The sequence below is a fragment of the Labrus mixtus genome, chromosome 4 (assembly GCF_963584025.1).
Source record: "Labrus mixtus chromosome 4, fLabMix1.1, whole genome shotgun sequence".
In the NCBI taxonomy this organism is placed as follows: Eukaryota; Metazoa; Chordata; class Actinopteri; order Labriformes; family Labridae; genus Labrus; species Labrus mixtus.
In genome coordinates this window covers 615,239-634,805 of record NC_083615.1, presented here as the reverse complement: position 1 = coordinate 634,805, position 19,567 = coordinate 615,239, and the positions used below count along the sequence as shown (strand labels likewise).

Genomic DNA, 19,567 nt, shown 5'->3' with positions numbered 1-19,567 from the left:
ACATGGGGCACTGCGCCACCAGCGCCCCTGCAACTTTCTTTTTTCCCCCCCTCACATTAAACGTCTAAACAGATAAGTAAAAAGTGCAGCCGTGAGAGCCAACACATCTCTTCACTGTGACTCGCTGCCCCGGCCCAGAGCTCCTGGCATGACCCGGGGAAAACACAGAACAGAACGGGGCAAGGGTAGGACATGGGGGGGGGGGAGAAGCGAAAATAACCCAGGTAAGCAGACAGAATGCAATACACAATGAGACATAGCGAGGAGGAGGGGGGGGGGACGAGGGAAGAGAGAGAGTGGCGGCAAGTGGACAGAAAGTGAGAGTAAGAAGGGAGGGAGGGAGGGAGGGGGGGGGGGGGGGAGGGGGGAGAACGTGATGGTCCACGTGACGCTGGCTCAGCCACTGCAGGCTGTTACGTAAGCGCACCCCCTGCCCTGTCTCCTCATGGACTGAGCAGACTCTGCTTCTCTCCAATCCCTCACCCTGCAGTAACTGCCCACTTTTGTTTTTTTCTCTTCCACTCACATGGCTCCTCACATGGCTGCCTCCCACCCTCCCCTCCCTCCCCTCCCTCCCCTTCCTCGATCACTCTCCCTCCATCTCTTTCTCTCACTCTCCTCCACCCACTCATTGCACCCCAGGGGAGCCACCAACCTCTGCTGCCTGCGCTGTCACTCCTCTCTCTCTCTCTCTCTCTCTCTCTCTCCTTCTGTTTTTTGTCTGTCTACCTCTCCGTTACTCATTATTTCCATCGTTCTCTCTCTCTCTCTCTCTCTCTCTCGCTCTGTCTCTGTCTCACTCTCCATCCCGTGAGGCGAGGCTGCAGCTCCACGCTCAGGGCTACAGGAATATGACAAAAGAGGCCACAAATACACGCTGGAGCACACTCACTCACACCTACACAAACTGACATTTCACATATCGTTACCGCACTTGTCTGGCTTCTCCAAATGCTACTGAGCTACTTTAAAAAAAATAATTTAAAAAATTGGCAGTATTTTTTTTTTTTCCACTTTGTATTCCTCAGATCTCGCTCGACACAACTGTTGAGTAATTTGCCTGACGGAAAAAAACTGCTTGGCTGACTGACATGAGACGCAAACACAAACAGAAGAAAACAAAAAGTCTGACTCTTCAGGAGCTACAAGTGACACTGGCTGCCATGTTTCTATATTGACAACTTTAGACTTAACACATTTACTAATGCAATTACACAGAGAGAGTGTAAAGACACATGAATAAATATATATTTTAATAAGTGATGTATTGGTGCAACAGCTTTTAAAACAGCATTATAAGCCACAAAATTTGCATTTTTACAAGGTCAGAGGAAAGCAACACATGCTTTCTGCCAGTTAACTACGGGATCATTTGTAGGGCGTTAAACTGAATCCAAAGACATGTTTTCAGTTTTGAGCGTTGCCAACACTCACTTGTTAAGATTAACTTTATTGTCCCTGTGGGGAATGTGTCTTGGACTTCACAGAGCTCTGACGCAGAAGCAAAATAACAAAATACATTAATTTGTTGGTAAAAACATGTCAATTAAATTATCATTAAAAAGTGAATTACTAAAACCATAAATGTGTAATAGTTAAGAAAAGTGATAACAGTGCAGGTACACACACACACACACACACACACACACACACACACACACACACACACACACACACACAGACACACAGACACACACACACACACACACACACACACACACACAGACACACACACACACACACACACACACACACACACACACACACACACACACACACACACACACACACACAGTGTCTGCTCAGCATCACCTCCTATCAGCATGAAGCCGAAACCAACAACTCCTAAAACCTCCAGGCAGGGAACTACAGACTTTCTCTACTTTGGCCCTTATCCTCCACCCCCTACCTTCACACCAACACACACACCTCGAGCTACTTTCTCAAACCTCCTAGCCACTCCTGTCGTTCACTTTCCAGCAGGAGTCAGGCTCCTGCACCCCCCCACTCCAACACACACACACACTCGCTGCAGTATTGATTTGTTTGTTCAGTTCTCTCTCCCCCCTCCCTCCTTTTCCTTACTTCCTCCCTCCTATTCTCCCCTCTCAGTGTGAGTGTGTCCTCAAGTGCCTCCCCTACCTTATGTAACATAGACAGGCCTACAGCATACTGATGAAGGGAAGTCTGGGCTCTGGGCCGACAGACATGGGAGAAAACAAGGGCTGCACGGCATCGCTGATGGGAGTGAGGCACTGCTGCTGATTGGAGACAGCGCTAAACACTCACCAAACATTACTTCATGTATGTGCCTTTATGTGTAAAGTGAAAGGAGACTGTAATCTTTTTTTTTTGGTGGGGGGGGGGGATCCGACATGTGTCTTGTAAAAGTGACTGTACAGCATGTTTTAGTGATACACTCCCCATGCGGGTGTTGAGTACTCACAGACTCCTGAATGCATTCCTTCTTGTCCAGCATCTCTCGCAGCGTCTGGAGGATCTTAATACACAGCTTCTCCTCTTTTTCCATCAGCTTCTTGGTGTGTTTAATCAGTCTGTAAGAGTGACAAGAGAAGTGCTGTATCACCTACACATCCTGCTTATGCAGTCAGTCACTGGAGAACAAGTGTTTTATTGACAACTAACTGCTGAAATCTGCTTTTTCTGCTTTCAGGACGCAGCAGCAGAGCAGCAGCACCCCTAGAGGTTTGATTTGTCATAATGATCTTCTAAGAAAACTTCTAAAATGTCCACAAATTCACTTTTTCTTTAACATTTCTATAAGCTAAAAAAAAAGCAAAATTTATTTGCCGTGTAAATAGGTGTTTTTTGTCATTGTGTTTCTTCATTTTCAACGACGAAAATACAAAGCAAATAGAAAATGTCATGAAGCGAGTGTTGCACAGGGTGAAAAAAAAAGATTAAAATGATGAGAAGGAATAAGGTTCTCTACAAGGACAAATTAGTGCAAATAAATGAATGTCCAGGTTGTGTGTTATGTTAAGATTATGGTCTAAACTGAACATCCGAGTCACTGAGGCAGGATAAAAATCCTTTATTTAACAGAGATGTGCCAACTTTTCACCATGAACTTTGTTTGCATATAATCTGGACGGTAGTTTATTTATTTGCAATACAGGAAGTCAATTGTTTCCCATCAGCAAAAGTTCATCTTTATATCTGCCCATACCGAAAAATCAGCAACAACAATAAAAACATAGCAATCATCATGTCAAAATGATAGTATTTAATCTGAGTGCATGTTTGTCTGTTTTATTTTTTAGCCACCCTGTGCCTAGCTTAGCATCTTGCCAAATGACTACAGTTGAAAACTAGCCTGCTGGCTAACACTGGCACATTTTTTGTGTGTGGCTAAATGAACACTTTAAATGTTATTTATCTAAAAGACTTTGGTCCAAACACAGATTGTGGACAGTCGACTCACTTAGACATGAACGCTCCGCTCTCGCAGGGTAAGCGAGCGGCCTCTGGAAACAGCAGCTCGGGGCTGTGCAGAACATCGACCAGCACAGAAAACTCCGCCTGAACCTTTGGACTGAACTGCTCCTCCAGGAGGGACACGACCCCCTGTGGACAGAGACACAAAAAGGCCAATGAAAATCTGTCCTGGAGGGAAATGATACAGCTGAATACTAAACATAACCACTTTAGGTTCTAAACTCTCCTCTTAATGATATATTAAAGCCACATTAGCAGAACGGCTAAAGGGATGGTAAGCTCATTTTGGGCCCAGACTAAAATAGTCATCTACCGGTGATCCCCAGACTTTACCTGAAGTGCCACTATGAGGTTAAGAGATTTGTTTATTTAGCAGAAAAGGTCAACACCTATACCTCATGGACTCTGTCACTCGATATGTATTGCTTACTTTTGTCACCTTTTTAAATTCTGTAATTTTATCTGATAAATGGTCACTTTAATTTGTGTATAGTTAACTTAATACTTGCTTATAATAGTTGTAAATGCATTGTACCTTTATCTTTATTTTCATTTTATTCCAATATATTCTCATTTTATTTGTACTCATGCATGCTCTTCTTCTTGTCTGTCACTGCTGCAACACTTGAATTTCCCCCACTGGGGATCAATAAAGATAATTATCTTATCTCATTGGATGGATTGTAGAAAACTTTGGTCTACACATTCATGTCCCTGTTGACTTAAATTCTTAAAGCAATACAACATTTGGTGTACCTTTTTGTCGAGTGCCATCATTAGGTCAGATTTAGTTTTTCTCCAGTATGAGCAGATACTTGCAAAAATAATCCTGTCAACCTGTTGGTGCTAATTTTAATTTTAAATATTTTTCTCCTATGTATTCATTTTAATATCTTGTTGCTTTTATGTGTCATATTTTATTTTTTCATTTTTATATATATTTTTTATTTTTAATTCTTATTGGTGTGCATTAGTCTCTCAATGATTTTATAAACTACTTTTTGTCAACAACTTTTCTGCACTCTTGTAAAGCACTTTGAACTGCAATTTAATTTGTCTGAAAGGTGCTATATAAATAAAGTTTGATTGATTGATTGATTGATTGAATTAGTAAATGACAGCATGCTAACATGCTATGCTAACAGTGTGCTAACATGTAGCCGTCATTAGCTTATGATAGCATGAATGTAGACTCTGTAACAAAATGTGCACCTGCAGCTTCTCAATAATGTTCTTGTAGTCGGGGCCGCCCAGGGGCTCCTTGCGTGGTCGTGTGCGTGCAGAGATCCTCCAGTCCTTGGCCGCTCGCTGCACCATGTTGCTGTGGACCTTCAGAGACAAAGTGTTGACCTGACTGTCCAGATCCACAGGGATGGCTATGGCCCGCGCCTTAGCTGAGGAAGGATGTGAAGGAACATGTCTGTGAGTTTATTGGTTATATTCATTAAACATCTAAACCCTGCATTGATCCAGCTGCTGCTGCTACTTACTGGTGTCTTGAATGAATGAAAGAGTGGCACAAAATAAACTGATCTCTGAACTAATCCTGCCACAAACATGCTCAATCGATACAGTCAGAACAATAACTATCTTTACATTGACACTTGTAATGTTCAATGTCTCCGTCAACATTCAAAGCTGAAAGTTGGACACTCACCGACGTCAGCCAGTGTCTTGATACAGCTCTCGATATTAACCTTCTGAGCTGAGCTGATCCAGTTGCAGTTGTAGATCCTAAAAGAAGACTGGAGCAGCTTGATGAAGACCGACTGGTTTGTCTATGAAAAGAGGAGAGATGAAGGAGATTCATAAAGGTTAAAAAGACAGCGCTAACCCCTAATGGGAACACTTCTGTATCCGCCCGTGTAGCCGCATTTCACTGGCCTGTTGGAGGGGAGAAAACGATACCTGCAGATTGGAGTGGTTGACAGAGAAAGGTGAGCTGAAGAAACCTTTGACAATGGCCATCACCGTCTCTGTCACATACTTCTCCAAGGCCAGATCGGCGTGGTTACGGTCTGTGGTCGTGTTGCACACCTAAAACACAAGAATAAAATAAAAATAGTCAAACTTTTATCTGCCGAGCACACTCATGTAGCCCCCCCCCTCCCTCCCTTTTCTCTCCTCTCCTCCTCCTTCTTTTAGTTGCAATTTCAATTCTACTTTGAATTTCTTACAGCGGTTGATAACTTTGACTAATCTTAATATTGTTTTGTCCCTTTTCTGTTTTATTTAATTACCGGACTTCTATTCACATTTTTTCTATTTATATTGTATGTTTTGTTTTTACATTTATTTATTTATTCTTTATTATCATAATTTTAGTCATTTATTTCTTAAATTATGTATGTATGTATATATTTTAGTTTTTATAATTATTATTATCATAACTTTTTTATTATTATTTTTTAATTTTATTTTTTCCCTTTACAAGGGGTGTTTGTACTGTTGTTGTTAAGGGTGTTGTGTGGCACGTTGCATTAGTTTCTTTGACACCTGACGCTGGATGCTTGTGTGCTAATATTGCTACATGAACGTGTGTAATGTGAGATGTCTACAATTAATGCAAAAATCAATAAAAGACAGTTGAAATTAAAAAAAAGTCAAACTTTTGAATGAGCTAAGCCTCACAAGAAAAAATCTCAGTTTTTCTTTATTTGCTTTCTTTGCCTCAGTGTATCCTGACACATTTTAAAGAGCCTCATTATAAAGGTATCATTCAGACTAGTGTGACCTTTAAATGTGACACAGCCTTACACTGGACATGTCCACCAGGAAGTTGTCAAAGAGCTTCCAGATGTGGTTGGAGGTGTAGATCTCCTTCATTTCCACCTCTGTGTCCACGTAGCAATGATTCACAAAGTTCACATAGGCAGTTTTCACCTGAGGGGGAAAAGAATCAGAGATAAGATGACTTGTTTATACAGGAATGTTAGAAGACTTTTGACAAGTTTTTATCTCCACTATAAATCTCCAAGCATAACATCATTTTCTGCACAATCGTTTAGCCTTTACCTCTGGTATACAGTGAACGTCTGTGACAACTTTGACAATATCGTCGAGGGGCAGCAGAGAGTTGCATTTCAGCTCGGTGTAGACGTTCTTGCCTTCGGTGCAGGCGGCCAGCAGCTCCACCAGCGTGTTGTGGTAGGCCAGAGCGCCGTCCTCATCCGTCCGCTCTCGCTCAGAGCCCATCATCTGCAGCAGCACCGGGAACGAGGAGCGGTCATTGTAGAACACCAGCACGTCCTCGCCTCCATTAACCAGCTGGAAATAGCGACAGGAAGAGAAAAGTTTCATGAGATAAAAGCAGGGTTCACCCGAAGCCTGACATTACAATTAACACATTAGATTCAAGATTCAAGATTTTTATTTGTCACATGCTCATACAGATGTGAAGTAAAATGTAAAGACTGTTCCACAAAGCCATGCAATAAACACTCAAATTACTAATACACATATATACAGTAAAATAGAAATAATAATAATAATAATAATAATGTAAATATTAAACAAAATAAAACAATATAATAAAAAAAATAAATAAATAAAATAAAATAAAATATATTAAAAATAAAAAATATATAAAAAAATAACATTAAAATAAATTAAAAAAATTAAAAATTAAATTAAATTAAAAAAAGAAATATTTGAATTCACAAAATATAGAATAATGTAAACAGTGTAAGTGTCCAGGGTTCATTAATCATGAACATGTACTACACAATGAAAAAAAAAAAAACACAAATAATAAGAAGACTTATGGCCATGAAATCTGTGAAGTGAAAATTAGAAATTTAACCTTTCAGTGAAATTCCCTAAAAAAAAGGGTGAAAAATGATTTATGATCATCGATGACATTTTCCTACCTCTGTCATGACTTTGTCCTGACATTTCTTCACATACTTCCCGTCGGCCTTCACAATGGTCTGCAGGAACTTGAGGTACTGAACGTGCCGTCCGTGTGTTTCAATGCAGTGGACAAAATGATGGACCACGCGTTCGCTGATCTCATTGCAGAGCAGGAAGTTATTCATGAAGATGTGACGCATCGTCTCCGCTTCCAGCAGCTGGTAAAAAAAAAAAAAAGAGTAAAGATGAAGTCTTTTAGACAAGATCATAAGATTCACTTTTGGGCTTTTTGCCTTTATTCAGTATGACAGGGAATGACATAAAGGGAGGGGAGCCACAGGTCGGACTTGAACCTGAGCCGCCCGCTTGGAGGACTATAGCCTCTGTAGATGGGGTGCGACCGAAACACTAAGCCGTCTCCGCCCCTATATTAACTTTTCTTTATAAAAGATAGGGGGAAAAAAACAAAGAAAACGGTCCCTGGCTACTGTGACACTGTTTAGGACCTTGTGTTTTTCATTATGGGTAAATTCTGTTCACGCTGATGCATGCTACAGTGGAAAATATTTTCTAAGACAGACATATCAACATGAGATCATATCAATTTACCCCTGGAGTGAGGAAGAGGTTGAGGTTTTTATGCAGAAGAACTTGATTCTGAGGGTTTCCTCTGCAGAAATTCTGCAGAAATGTGTGAGCCAGGGTCATGATCTCGTTCATTTTCTCATCACTCTGTGCACAAAAGAAACAGATACATAGATGTTGGATCAATAAAGAGAACACAATTAAAACGTTTTGCACCCAAAACAAAAAAAAGATACACAACACGTGTGACAAGTCCTTTTAGTTTCTCACCTGCTCGTAGGGGATCTGCAGAAGGTCCAGCACCACGGTGTGGGCCCCCATGTTCTTCAGGAGCCTCTGCTGCTGCACACGACTCTTCTTACTCGGGTAACACAGCTTACTGAGTCTCAGCAGGATCTAAATATCAGACATCAAACATCAGAATCAGAATCAGAAATACTTCATTAGACCTGTACTGGCTTTACTAATGCAATAGAGAGTGATATTTAATTTGGGCGCAGACCAAGATCATGCACCATTTCTCCCTGGGGTTGACTTCACACCTGAACTTTGACACATGATATCTTTGAGTGTACTGGAATTTATTTCTTTATGATTACAACTTTTATTTATGATTTTCATTTCTCTACTTTTATGAACATTTATTTATGTACTTGTTTGTTCATGTGTATTATTGTGTATATGTATATTCTTTGGAGTGGACATTTTGGTTTGTATCTTACTTTTGTAATCTATTTCTGCTGGCTTAATATCCTAATGTAACTATACAGCTGGAAAAAGAAACAAAAAAAATAAATATTTTTCATATTGTACTGCTGTTTATGAGACAAATGAATAAAAACTAAGTAAAAAAAAAACTTTATTAACTTTATTAAACTTTATTATTACCCAATTTTTTTTTTTTCAGGCTGAAATAGTCCAGGGTCAGACGGAGTGTTTGTCACTCAAAGGGAGGAGTTATAAAGTTTGATGTCGCCACAGGCAGGAATGACCTCCTGTGGGCGATATCACATTATGAAGACAAAGCAGGAGCAAAAAATGACAAGTTAAAACAGGAAGCTCACCTCTTTGACGATGTTGTAGTTGTTTGCTTTGTTGCAATCAATTTGAGGTTTGTTATCTCCGTCCTGCACAGGGCTCAGCACAACTTCCTGAAAAGAGAGACATATGAAGATTTAAAAAAAAAAAACAGCCTCTAATTACTTTTTTTTCTTCTTTTTTTTTTTTTACAATTCTTTATTTAGAGGATGGTTGAGAACAATTTAGAGACAATTAGCCATGCAGTTACAGAAGGTATAAAGGGTCCACAGTGAAAGTCTGCAGCAAACATCTAGATAATCTTGAGACCCTTTTCCTCCTTAACATCCTCGATTTTATTTGATTTTTTTAACAATATGTCTCTAATGACTTTTTCAATCTTTGTTTTTGTTTTCATGGATGAGGGTAACGGTATGTTAAATATTTGAAATGTTGTGATGACACAGCTAACCAAAGCTGGACTCTTATGGCTTCTCAGTGGCGTGCAACAATCTTCACATCCAGTCTCTAATTAGCATCATTCATCACAGAGTGATGTCACTGTTCTGATCGTTATCGTCCTTCTCATTGCATTATTATTACAATAATGATGTTAGAAGAAACACACAACATGTTACCGGCCCGACTGATACACACTTTAGTTACAGTTGGTTCCTGTTCTGCCGCACATTATTATTCATTATTCCTCAGAACACAGCTTCCAGCAGCTTTTAGTGAACAACAACAACGAAAACAACAAACAAGGGAGCTATTTACAGTGCAGCTGAACGACTGATGGGATGTTAAGATAAATATAGTGAGTTCCTGTGGAGACATGAAGGTCACTCCATGAAAGGAGATGGAGCATTTGTATCTCGGGCTCCTCGGCTGTGGAACGACCTGCCTGAGGATCTCAGACTACTTACATCAGTGTCTTCTTTTAAATCACTTCTAATCCTTGTTTCATCCATGATGTTTTATTTGTTTTACTGTTAACTTTAGCCAATCTTTGTCTCTGTTGTTTCTCTTTAATTAATTGGATGATTGCTGCACTGTTGTTTTATTTTTCATGCTTTTTTAAAAATAGGATTTTATTGTTGTGTATTTGACTGTTGGGATTTTTCTTTTTTCTGTAAAGCATTTTGTGACGTTGGTTTTGATAAGTGCTTTATAAATAAACTTTATTATTATTATTATTATTATTATTATTATTATTATTGTGTGCACATGTGAAATTTTCGTTCAGACGCTGGAAACCATGAAATGATGGTACACCACCTCGATGTTCTGCTCCTTGTCCTGTCTGACCCCGAGTTCTTCACCGTTGTAGACTCCACTCTTCTCCACCCACAGCTCGGACTTCTCCACGGTCAGACGCAGCTGGTCCAGGTCTGTTTTGATCTGCTTGTAGTTCTCTACATCCTGCTCGGACACAAGCAGCTGGACCTGGAAAAACAGAGCAAAACAAAAAACGCTGAATGAGAAATAAAAGCTGACAGGATGACATTAAGAGAATAAAAAAAGTGTAGTGACAGTGTGAAAACATTTCTCTGCCAAGTGGTGCTCGCTCGCTCAGTCAGCGTGTTGTTAAAATGATTCCAGCAGAGGAAGCTCTTAGGGAGACATTTAAAAACATCTGCTGTTTGGAGGGCCCGCCTCATCCACACTGACAAAAACTCACTTAACTCAGGAAGTATCCTAATGCCACACTCTTTGAGCTCACCCTGAGTGCTACTTGCTGTGTGCCTACCTGCTTGAAGGCCTGCAGCACCTCGGCTCGCTGGCTGAAGTGCTTGAAGATCAGCTGCAGTGAGCCAGACACCAGCGGGGGGTAATCTTGCATGATGAGATGGATCAGAACCCTCAAAAACGTCCTGCCACCCTCGTCGTCCAGCTCCACCGCACTCAGCTCTGAGCTGGAAACCAGACATGTTGCACTCAGTCAATCCATGCAAGCATGCAAATCTTAAGACAGGAGATTCGATTTCTCTGTGTCTTACCTTCCTGCAAACATGCTCTCTGCTTTGGTTGCGATCTCATCTATGTCGGGTTCAGGAGCTGAAGACAAAACAAAGTGAACATTAGATCGGCACTGTGCATGTAAAGAAGAGAATAGATAGATAGATAGATACTTTATTGATCCTGAGGGAAATTCAAAGCATCCAGTAGCAGGTTACAAAGACGTACATGACATGAAACATTTCTTACAAATCAGAATCAGAATCAGAAATACTTTATTACTCCCAGGGGGAAATGTGTTTGCTACAGTTGCTCATAACACCAAAAATCAGTAGGAAGTACAGATAATTTCACAAAATAAAATAAAATGAAAATAGTATAACAATATAATAAGCATAACCAAGTGAAAGCAATAATAAAGTAGTATAAGTAATAATGTTCAAGCGCAGGTCATTGAAAATATAAACAATATTTACAAATATGAATACACACTGATGGATTAACAGCGTAGATATTGTACGGTTCATGTATAGATAACACTTTTGATGTATAAATATTGTCCAGTTTTCAACAGATTGCACAGTTTTAGTAGAGGAATAACCACAAAACCGACGCCCCCCCTCCCATACCTATATATTAACCCAAAAAAAAGATTTAAAGAATACCTCTAGATGAATCAAACTTTTTTAGCAATGTTTAAAAAGAAGAAAATTATCAAAAAACAGACAATAAATAACAGTCAGATAAATAAAGACTCACGAATGAATGGGAGCAAGTCAGCCACAGAGCCAGAGGTTTCAGTTATGCTCTTCTCCCCAAACTCTTTCTTGTAGATGGACAACAAGTATGTGATCCTATAATCCAGCCTCACACTCAGGATGAACTAACAGGGAGACATAAAAGCATCAAATCAACCTGTTATCAGGTCACATTTCAGTAGAATTCACATTAACATATTTCCAGTAGGGGGCACTAACCTGCAGGATCTCGATGATCTTCAGCTTGGTGTCCATCACCATGACGTCCTCATTGTCCGGCAGGAAGTGTCCTTTAGCGTAGCGAAGGGAGGGAGGGGTGTCGGGGAGGCTGTGAGGGACCCCTCGACTCATCACCATCTGAGTCATCAACTCCCCGACGCCGTGGATTGTACGGAGGACATTGTTGCCTACAGAGGAAACTCACACATTTAACCTTGTGCATATGTGTGTGTGTGTGTGTGTGTGTGTGTGTGTGTGTGTGTGTGTGTGTGTGTGTGTGTGTGTGTGTCTGTGTGTGTGTGTGTGTGTGTGTGTGTGTGTAAAGACTCATCATTAATATCTATTTTTGTACATTCAGTATTACAGTCCAAGCATGTGTCGTTTTATCTGATTTTTTTCAACACCCAAATTATAATCTAGCAGCTTCTGTTTAATTATTTAAGTCACTTAAAGGCTTTATATGTGATTTTTTGATCCAGCAGATGTCGCCCTTGAGCACCAGCATGAAACCAAAACAACTCGCGCTGCATTGTTGTGTTAGCATGCTAATGCTAGCGATCTTTATTCTGCTCGTATCTTCACACTGCATGTAAATTTACCTGAAATGAGCGTGATCTAGAAACACAGTTAAGCAGTGAGTACAGTATGTTATTCTTCTTTTCTCTAGTCCCTCAATTAAACAACTTTTATACACGAGGGGAGGAGTCAGCCGGCCATCCGGGCGATGTAAACAAAGTGAAGATAGGACTCTGAAAACTCTGAAAACATCACAGACAGAGGGACTCGGGTGTTACACCCATTGTAGACAGTCATGACTCACAGAGTTATTTTCAGAGGAGATACTTGATTTATATTATATTTAAGAGTGACATTAACTTGCAGACAGCAAAAGACTTTTGAACACGCTTGAAAGTTCCTGTTAAACGTCCTACATAAAGATAAACACCTTTATCTAACGCCATGAAATATTGCACTTATACTCTTTGATACTGACCAGCCTCGGGGCTCTTGTTGAGCTTGTTCACAAAGGTGAGCGGGTGCTGGACAATATCCAGAATGGCCAGCAGGGTGCGTGTGAGGCGCAGCAGCTCACTAAAACTGTAGAAACCAAAGTAAACCAAGTTACGAGCCAGATTCACCACCTGGGAGAGAGAGAGGGGGAATAAGCCAACATGGATCACACATGTGAGACAGTTAATGAAGATTACATTGTGTGTTTTTAAACACATGTGTAACATGAGGAGGTTTTTTTTCACCTCTAGTGTGAGCTCATTCTTGTCTTTATCCCCAAATGGACACCGCTGGCTGACCACATCTTTGAGGTATTCCTCCACAAACTCCATCGTGTGAGCGAACTTGCTCTTCATCTCATCTCTTGAAGTGTCAGTGGTCTCGTACTCAAACCTGCAAGAAAACATAGAGCCGTGCGAGAAATATGTATCAAATGTGACTGTTTATGTTTATTATTTCACTTATTTATTTTTTCATTTGTATAATTGTACAAATTACTTTCATTATTCTTGTGTTATTAATACACTGCCACGTGTTCTGTTTTGGGGGGGTTCTTTTATGTCTTACTTTTATTACACTGATAAATGTGAAATTCAATAAAAATATGTTTATAAAAAAAAGAAAGAAAACAGTGTCGATCTGCATGCGTTGACAAGCAGATCAAACCTGAATATGACAAAGAAAATGAGACACTCGTGGGGCACTCACTCGTGGATCGTGATCTTGGAGGGGATCTCGGTCCAGAGGCGAGCGTAGCGAACCGGCACCACGGGCTCCTGAGGATCCCGGTCCACATGCATGTGCAGCATGAGGCGGCAGAAGGACGCTCTCAGGTTGTAGGGCAGGCAGTCGTCGAACATGCAGCGCAGGATCAGATCCACTGGAAGCTGACAGGAGATCTGGTTGATGGCGAGGTACTGACGGTCGAGACACATTTTAGCAAACAGGTTGAGCTGGTATCTGCAGAGGAAGCGGGGGACACAGGAAGAGATAAAAATGTGAAGGGATTTTTGTTTTATTGATCACACATGAAAAGAAGTGGAGATTGAGTTTTATTTGTGTACAAAAGGAAGGAATTTGAGTTTTGCTAATAGCACACCTGAATTGGAATCACCATCGATACAGGCTAAAATGCAGTATTGAGTATCAGCGAGTTAGCCAATAAATGCAAAGATCCAATACCATTATTTATTAGCCATTCTAAAATATTAACTTGTTCACTCTTCTTCAAAACGGTCACCAAGACGGAAATAATGTATATTAACAGTGCCACCAGCAGAAACAGTTTTAGAACAGCAGGGAAAACACTGATTTAAGTTAAATCAACACGAGACAGAAGCAAAGACAACAGTGTGGTGTCTAGCAAAGAGTTGTCGATCAGGGTTTCCTGTCACACATTTTAAATGTATAATAATAATAAATTAGTTTTATATAGCGCTTTTCTGAAAACTCAAAGACGCTTTGAGAAAAACATGAACAAAAAAAATGTGTTCTTTTAATTCAAAATTGAGCAGCTCTCCTTCAGGACTGTGGCAACCAGTAAAACAATGAACACAATCATATCAGATCCATAGAGGGTAAGTAGTAAATAGCTATTAAAAAGCAACAATAACTTGCATAGTTGTCTCTATAAAACTGCCAAAACCCCAAATTATTAGAACTAGTGGAAGACATTACAGTATTTGAATATCCCCTCTGCACCTTTAAGAAAAAGCTAAAGACCCAGCTCTTTCATGAATACCTACTAACTTAATGATGATGGTCTCCATATTATTGATGATGATGATGGTAATGACGATGGTTTTTGTTTGATAACGACGACTTATAAGATGGTTTCTATACTGATTAGAGCTCTCAAGAACTGCCCTCAATGTTGTGCTTTGCCTCTGGTCACTTCCTGTCAGCACCTGTGTGTCCAATCAGACTCAAAGCTGATCGTTTGCTCTTACTGACATTGTTCCCTTTTTTCTAGATCCTTGCTTGTGTTGTTCTTACTCTCTGATGTACGTCGCTTTGGATAAAAGAGTCTGATAAGAGAATTGTAGAATTGAATGTTTAATCTGAAGAAAGAAAGGGTAGTGCAGACTAAAGTATAAACCACAGCCGTCACCTGTAGTAGGTGATGGTTTCTACATCCATCTTGTGGTTGCCTTTAGCGTCCTGAGCCAGGTGTCGGATTGATTTGCCGTGAGGTTCCTTGTGGCTGTCGATCCAGTAGAGCCAAACCTCCTCCTCCTCCACCTCCTCCTGCAGCAGAGAAGACTCCAGGGTGGTCTCAGTGTTAGGGATTAGCCTGAGGAGGGGGATGGCATAAAGCAGTTAGAAGAAAAAAACTGCACACAATATATTGTGAGCTGGGGGGGGGGGAAGAGACATGTAGAGAGAGTTCTGTTTGGACATGTTTAAAATGAACGGCTGAAGCATGACAGGCTTGGCTCGGATGTTAAATATAGATCTGCAGGGTGTGACTCACTTAGTCTGGATGAGGATATCTGCGTTGGTGGGGTTCAGCATAAATTTACAGATAAGCTCCTGTGTGACAGGGATGGCAGTCTTGTTGGACACGCACAGATCAGAGAGGTAGTCCAAGAATCTGGAAATGTAGACCAGACATGAATCACAACATTTATCTAATGCTTTTGGAAAACAGGTTTCAGCATGTTCACAGAGGTATTGAAGAAGTTTGTGTGTAATACTCCTGACTATACAAAAGACGCTTATCTGTCCCCATTTTCAAACAATTCTACACATTCTTCTTTGTTGCCTTCTCTGGCTCATAAATTGTATTTAGATTTGTATGTAAAGTAGAAGGACTCAATAACAGCTTCTTATTTTCATATAGCAAATGTGCACTCCAAATCAACACCTCAAATTTATAATACTGTCATCCCCGTGTTTCAAAATATACATTTTTAGAAAAGTATTATGTATGACTACTAATTTGCATGCACATAGCAGTTGTATACTATATTTTCTATTATCAAATGATTCCCTTTGATCGTCCGATGTTTGGGAGGTGTCCGAGTCTGACCTGGGCTCTCTGTTGCGCCTCAGCAAGTTGACAAAGGTCTCGATCTCTTTGGCCGTGATGTGTTTCTCCAGCAGCTTGCGGTTGTTGTGCAGCAGCGCAGTGATTGTGTCCTCAGCCAGAATCTCATATCCAATCTGAGACTGCATGATTGAGAACTTTTTGGCTATATATTCCTACATGGAAAAGAAAACACAGGCAAGTTCAACCACTTGCATTTTAAAACACCTTTGATGCTAGTGGTGGTGAAGTTGAATCTAATTCCCTTTCATTAAGTTATCCACATTTACACCTTCGGCCTGTTTGTAACACAGACTGGCTGTTAGCCATCACTTCATAAGAGCTATTTAAGGCCTGCTCAATTATTAGTATTAGTATTTTCATAAAGGGGTTGGATTGCATCATGAATCTGCTGACTCATTTTCAATTAACTTAATCATCATTTAGCTTATAATAGGTCAACAACAACAAAAATAAAATAAAATAAGCACACTTATCAAAAGCCTAAGTGAGGTTGGGCGATTGGTTAATTAGCTTGGCAAGCTAAAAAAAACTAATTTTGATATAAAGATGGACAAAAAAAGAAATTCACGGCATCACAGTGAACATTAAGGATGGCTCTGTTCTCTGAAAGAGTAAAACAAATGTTAAAATGTCTTCTGTAAATGACCAGTTTAATTGCTTTAATTATGTTATCATTACGTGGCCTGACTGGGAGGTAGGCTCATAAGCTAGTTGGCTAAAGGTTAGCATTAGCCACTGAAAAAAACACAAATATGTCCTCTAGCTATATATCATGTGTTTACTTTTTGCTCTTTTAAAAGTCTATAATAGTTAGAAATGCATAGTTTATAATATTAGTAGTATAGTTTGTAGAATTGCAGTTTAGCACCAATACACCAAGTCAAATTCCTTGTATGTGTAAATGTACTTGGCAATAAACCCCAATTCTGATTCTGATTAAGTTAGCAAGCTAGCTGTTAAGCTAAAATTGGCTCATAAGTTAGTTGGCTAAAAGTTAGCATTAGCCACTGTTTAGAATTAGACCTTGATGTACGTAGCTAGCAGCACAATCAAGAGTCTAGTGATATGACAATGGGTACTTATTTTTTTAAACTTAGTGATTTCTTGGTTCAATGATCTTAGTGGTTGTTTATTTTTGAATGATGTCTAGTTCTATTGATTCACCAGTCGATAAACGGGGTGGTCCATGGCATGCATGGTTTCTTTTTCCAGACGGTCTAACAGAATCTACTCTCAGCGAACGTGTCCATCTCTCTATGTTTAAACTGCCCCTCATCCCTCTGCTAATGGGAGAATTGATATGGGCCCATTTACAACTCAATGTGCACACAGTATTGTGTAGATGAAGAAAAACATGCCTGGTTTTTGCGGTAGTCTTGCTGGGAGTGGCGTAGCACCCTGTAGCAGAGACTCAACATGTACTTGAAGTGAGCATAGCGCTGGTCTCCCAAATCTTCCAACTTCAGCATCGGACCGTCACCCTCTTCGTTGAACGGAGCCTTCAAGATGCCAAAAATCTGCAACACCAAAAACAATGATATAGGACCAACTGAGAAATAAATCGACTTCTCGTTGTCAATCTGTGGTTGCTGTAAAATATGAAAGACTTTTAGCTGACCTGGGCGAGGATGTTCTGCTCCCTCATGAGTTTCTGCCTCTCTCTGTTTGGTGTCGAGGTGACCACAGACAGCACATCCTGGCCGTTGTTTGGTACCACACAAACAAAGAAGACCAGGTCCTCCAGGAGCTTAGTTACAAACCTGGAATACATATAAAAGCATACATATGAACACATAAAATATGCAAAGAATCTTTTGTCACTTTGTGCTGTCATGGCCGTCTTATCTGTACCTCCTCTCATTCTGAGCGATGTTGCCGTACTGCAGCTTCCTCACGGTCGACTCCAGGACCTTGCTGGCATCGTTAGCAAAGTCTAAGTCTCGGACCTCCGACAGAGGAACAGAAACGATGGCAAACGCCTCTTTATCCTCTTTAGTGGGACAGGTGCCGATCTAATGTGACAGCCAAGAGACAGTTTAAAATCAAAAAATCAAATACATCTTTGTGTGTTTTACTAGTTCATGCAATGCTTCTGTACATGAATGTGCATGTTATGTGTTTGTTTGGTGCGTGTTTTTGGGTGAGTGTAGACCTTGAGCATGACTGGACGCTCCTCCTCTGCATCAATGGGGACGTTGGTGCTCGTCACCCAGGTGTTGGTGCACAGGTGCCTCAGTCTAACGTAGGAGTTTCTGGGGAAGCATTGAGCACAAAACACTTTTTTTGGTTGATCATTTTTTGTTGGCTAGTCTATTTATCTCATTTCATAATTCTTAAAAATCTTACACTTTAGCTAAAATAGCAGCATGGCTTTAGGGATGGCAATGTCTGCATTTTGGATTTTGATCCAGCCTGATATGATTTGGCTGCAGTTGGATGGATTACCATAAACATTTTTGGAAAGGCGTTCATTTTGCTCAGCCAATAAGAGATCATCATTGCCTCTCTGTGTCTTGGAAGCTATTAAATGGATTGCTGTTCCATTCGTTACTGCCACTAATGTCCCTCTCCACATGATTAGAACTATCTAAAACAAAAGAGTGAGGTCATTTGATAAAAATTTAAATTTTTGCTGACGTTTGTTTTTTAATGAAAAAGAGGTCATCTTGGCATGCTCACACATGTAGCTGGTTTAAACATGGTAACTGTATATCCAGGGAAACATGTTTGCACTGTCATGTGAACAGGGCAGCATTTATCACAAACATAGTTCAGTCTAAATGCTCAACAGCTAGCATGGCTCTCTTAGTACTGTTAAAAAATAAATGCACTGCTTATGCCGATGGATTGAAATAACATTGTCTCTATTTCATTTCCACTAATTTAAGAAATATTCTAACTCAAAATGTCCAGGTTTACATATTGTTCAACTGCTAACAAAAAAATGACACATAGTTGACACAAAAGCAGACGGTTCAGCATCAATATAAGTGACATTATCTCACCCTGGTAGTAGATAATCTGCTCTACTCTGTGCTGTAAATTCTTGCAAAAAAAAGTGGTTCTGTGGATACAGCTGCAGAAGAAGTAACTTGTTGTTGTTTCCCCCTGTAAGAAACTGACCTGGGCACCAGACAGTCGGCCCGCTGCAGAGTGGTGGCATCCAGTTCAAAGAGAGACGCGATATCATTCCCATGGGGAACAGAAACCAGAGTAAAAGCAATCTTCTCTGCTGCCTGATGCTTCTTCTTGGAGAACACAATATCTGTCTCGTTCTGCAGCACACACAAACACACAAACACACACACACACAGCATGATACACACACATGCACACAAACAGAGTAGAAATGAATGTCAGCAGCCTGGAAGCCTATATGTATATATATATATATATATATATATATATATGTATATATATATATATGTATATCAGAGTTCTTGGTCTTTAATCACTGTTATCACTCACAAAGGGGAATTTGTTCCATCTTAGCAATTGTTTTACATTCACTATTCAACACTTGATTTATCTCTTTGCATGCTCAGTCAGTATTAAGATGTGTGCAGAGCTTGGTTACACAAGCACATGTACTCTGCTGCACCTTAACCAACTGAACTCGGGACAGGTATCAGCTACAACAAGTTCTTTCTTTAGT

At 40.1% G+C, this 19,567-nt stretch overlaps 1 protein-coding gene across 1 annotated transcript in view; it reads right to left on the bottom strand.

Moving 5' to 3' along the window:
* itpr2 (inositol 1,4,5-trisphosphate receptor, type 2) overlaps positions 1–19,567 on the bottom strand; it is a 76,001-nt gene that overhangs the window by 40,752 nt on the left and 15,682 nt on the right. Inside the window, exons 11-37 of the mRNA XM_061037041.1 lie at positions 19,036–19,187; positions 18,065–18,164; positions 17,764–17,924; positions 17,531–17,672; positions 17,271–17,429; positions 15,892–16,064; positions 15,334–15,453; positions 14,971–15,153; positions 13,569–13,820; positions 13,106–13,253; positions 12,844–12,991; positions 11,850–12,037; positions 11,632–11,755; positions 10,914–10,971; positions 10,664–10,829; positions 10,192–10,359; positions 8,961–9,047; positions 8,167–8,292; positions 7,921–8,043; positions 7,329–7,529; positions 6,475–6,726; positions 6,217–6,342; positions 5,368–5,496; positions 5,117–5,237; positions 4,672–4,853; positions 3,446–3,588; positions 2,447–2,555 (exon numbers count right to left, since the gene is read on the bottom strand). Of these exons, the coding sequence (XP_060893024.1) occupies positions 2,447–2,555; positions 3,446–3,588; positions 4,672–4,853; positions 5,117–5,237; positions 5,368–5,496; positions 6,217–6,342; positions 6,475–6,726; positions 7,329–7,529; positions 7,921–8,043; positions 8,167–8,292; positions 8,961–9,047; positions 10,192–10,359; positions 10,664–10,829; positions 10,914–10,971; positions 11,632–11,755; positions 11,850–12,037; positions 12,844–12,991; positions 13,106–13,253; positions 13,569–13,820; positions 14,971–15,153; positions 15,334–15,453; positions 15,892–16,064; positions 17,271–17,429; positions 17,531–17,672; positions 17,764–17,924; positions 18,065–18,164; positions 19,036–19,187 (4,041 nt within the window). The remainder of the gene's footprint in view (positions 1–2,446; positions 2,556–3,445; positions 3,589–4,671; positions 4,854–5,116; positions 5,238–5,367; positions 5,497–6,216; positions 6,343–6,474; positions 6,727–7,328; positions 7,530–7,920; positions 8,044–8,166; positions 8,293–8,960; positions 9,048–10,191; positions 10,360–10,663; positions 10,830–10,913; positions 10,972–11,631; positions 11,756–11,849; positions 12,038–12,843; positions 12,992–13,105; positions 13,254–13,568; positions 13,821–14,970; positions 15,154–15,333; positions 15,454–15,891; positions 16,065–17,270; positions 17,430–17,530; positions 17,673–17,763; positions 17,925–18,064; positions 18,165–19,035; positions 19,188–19,567) is intronic.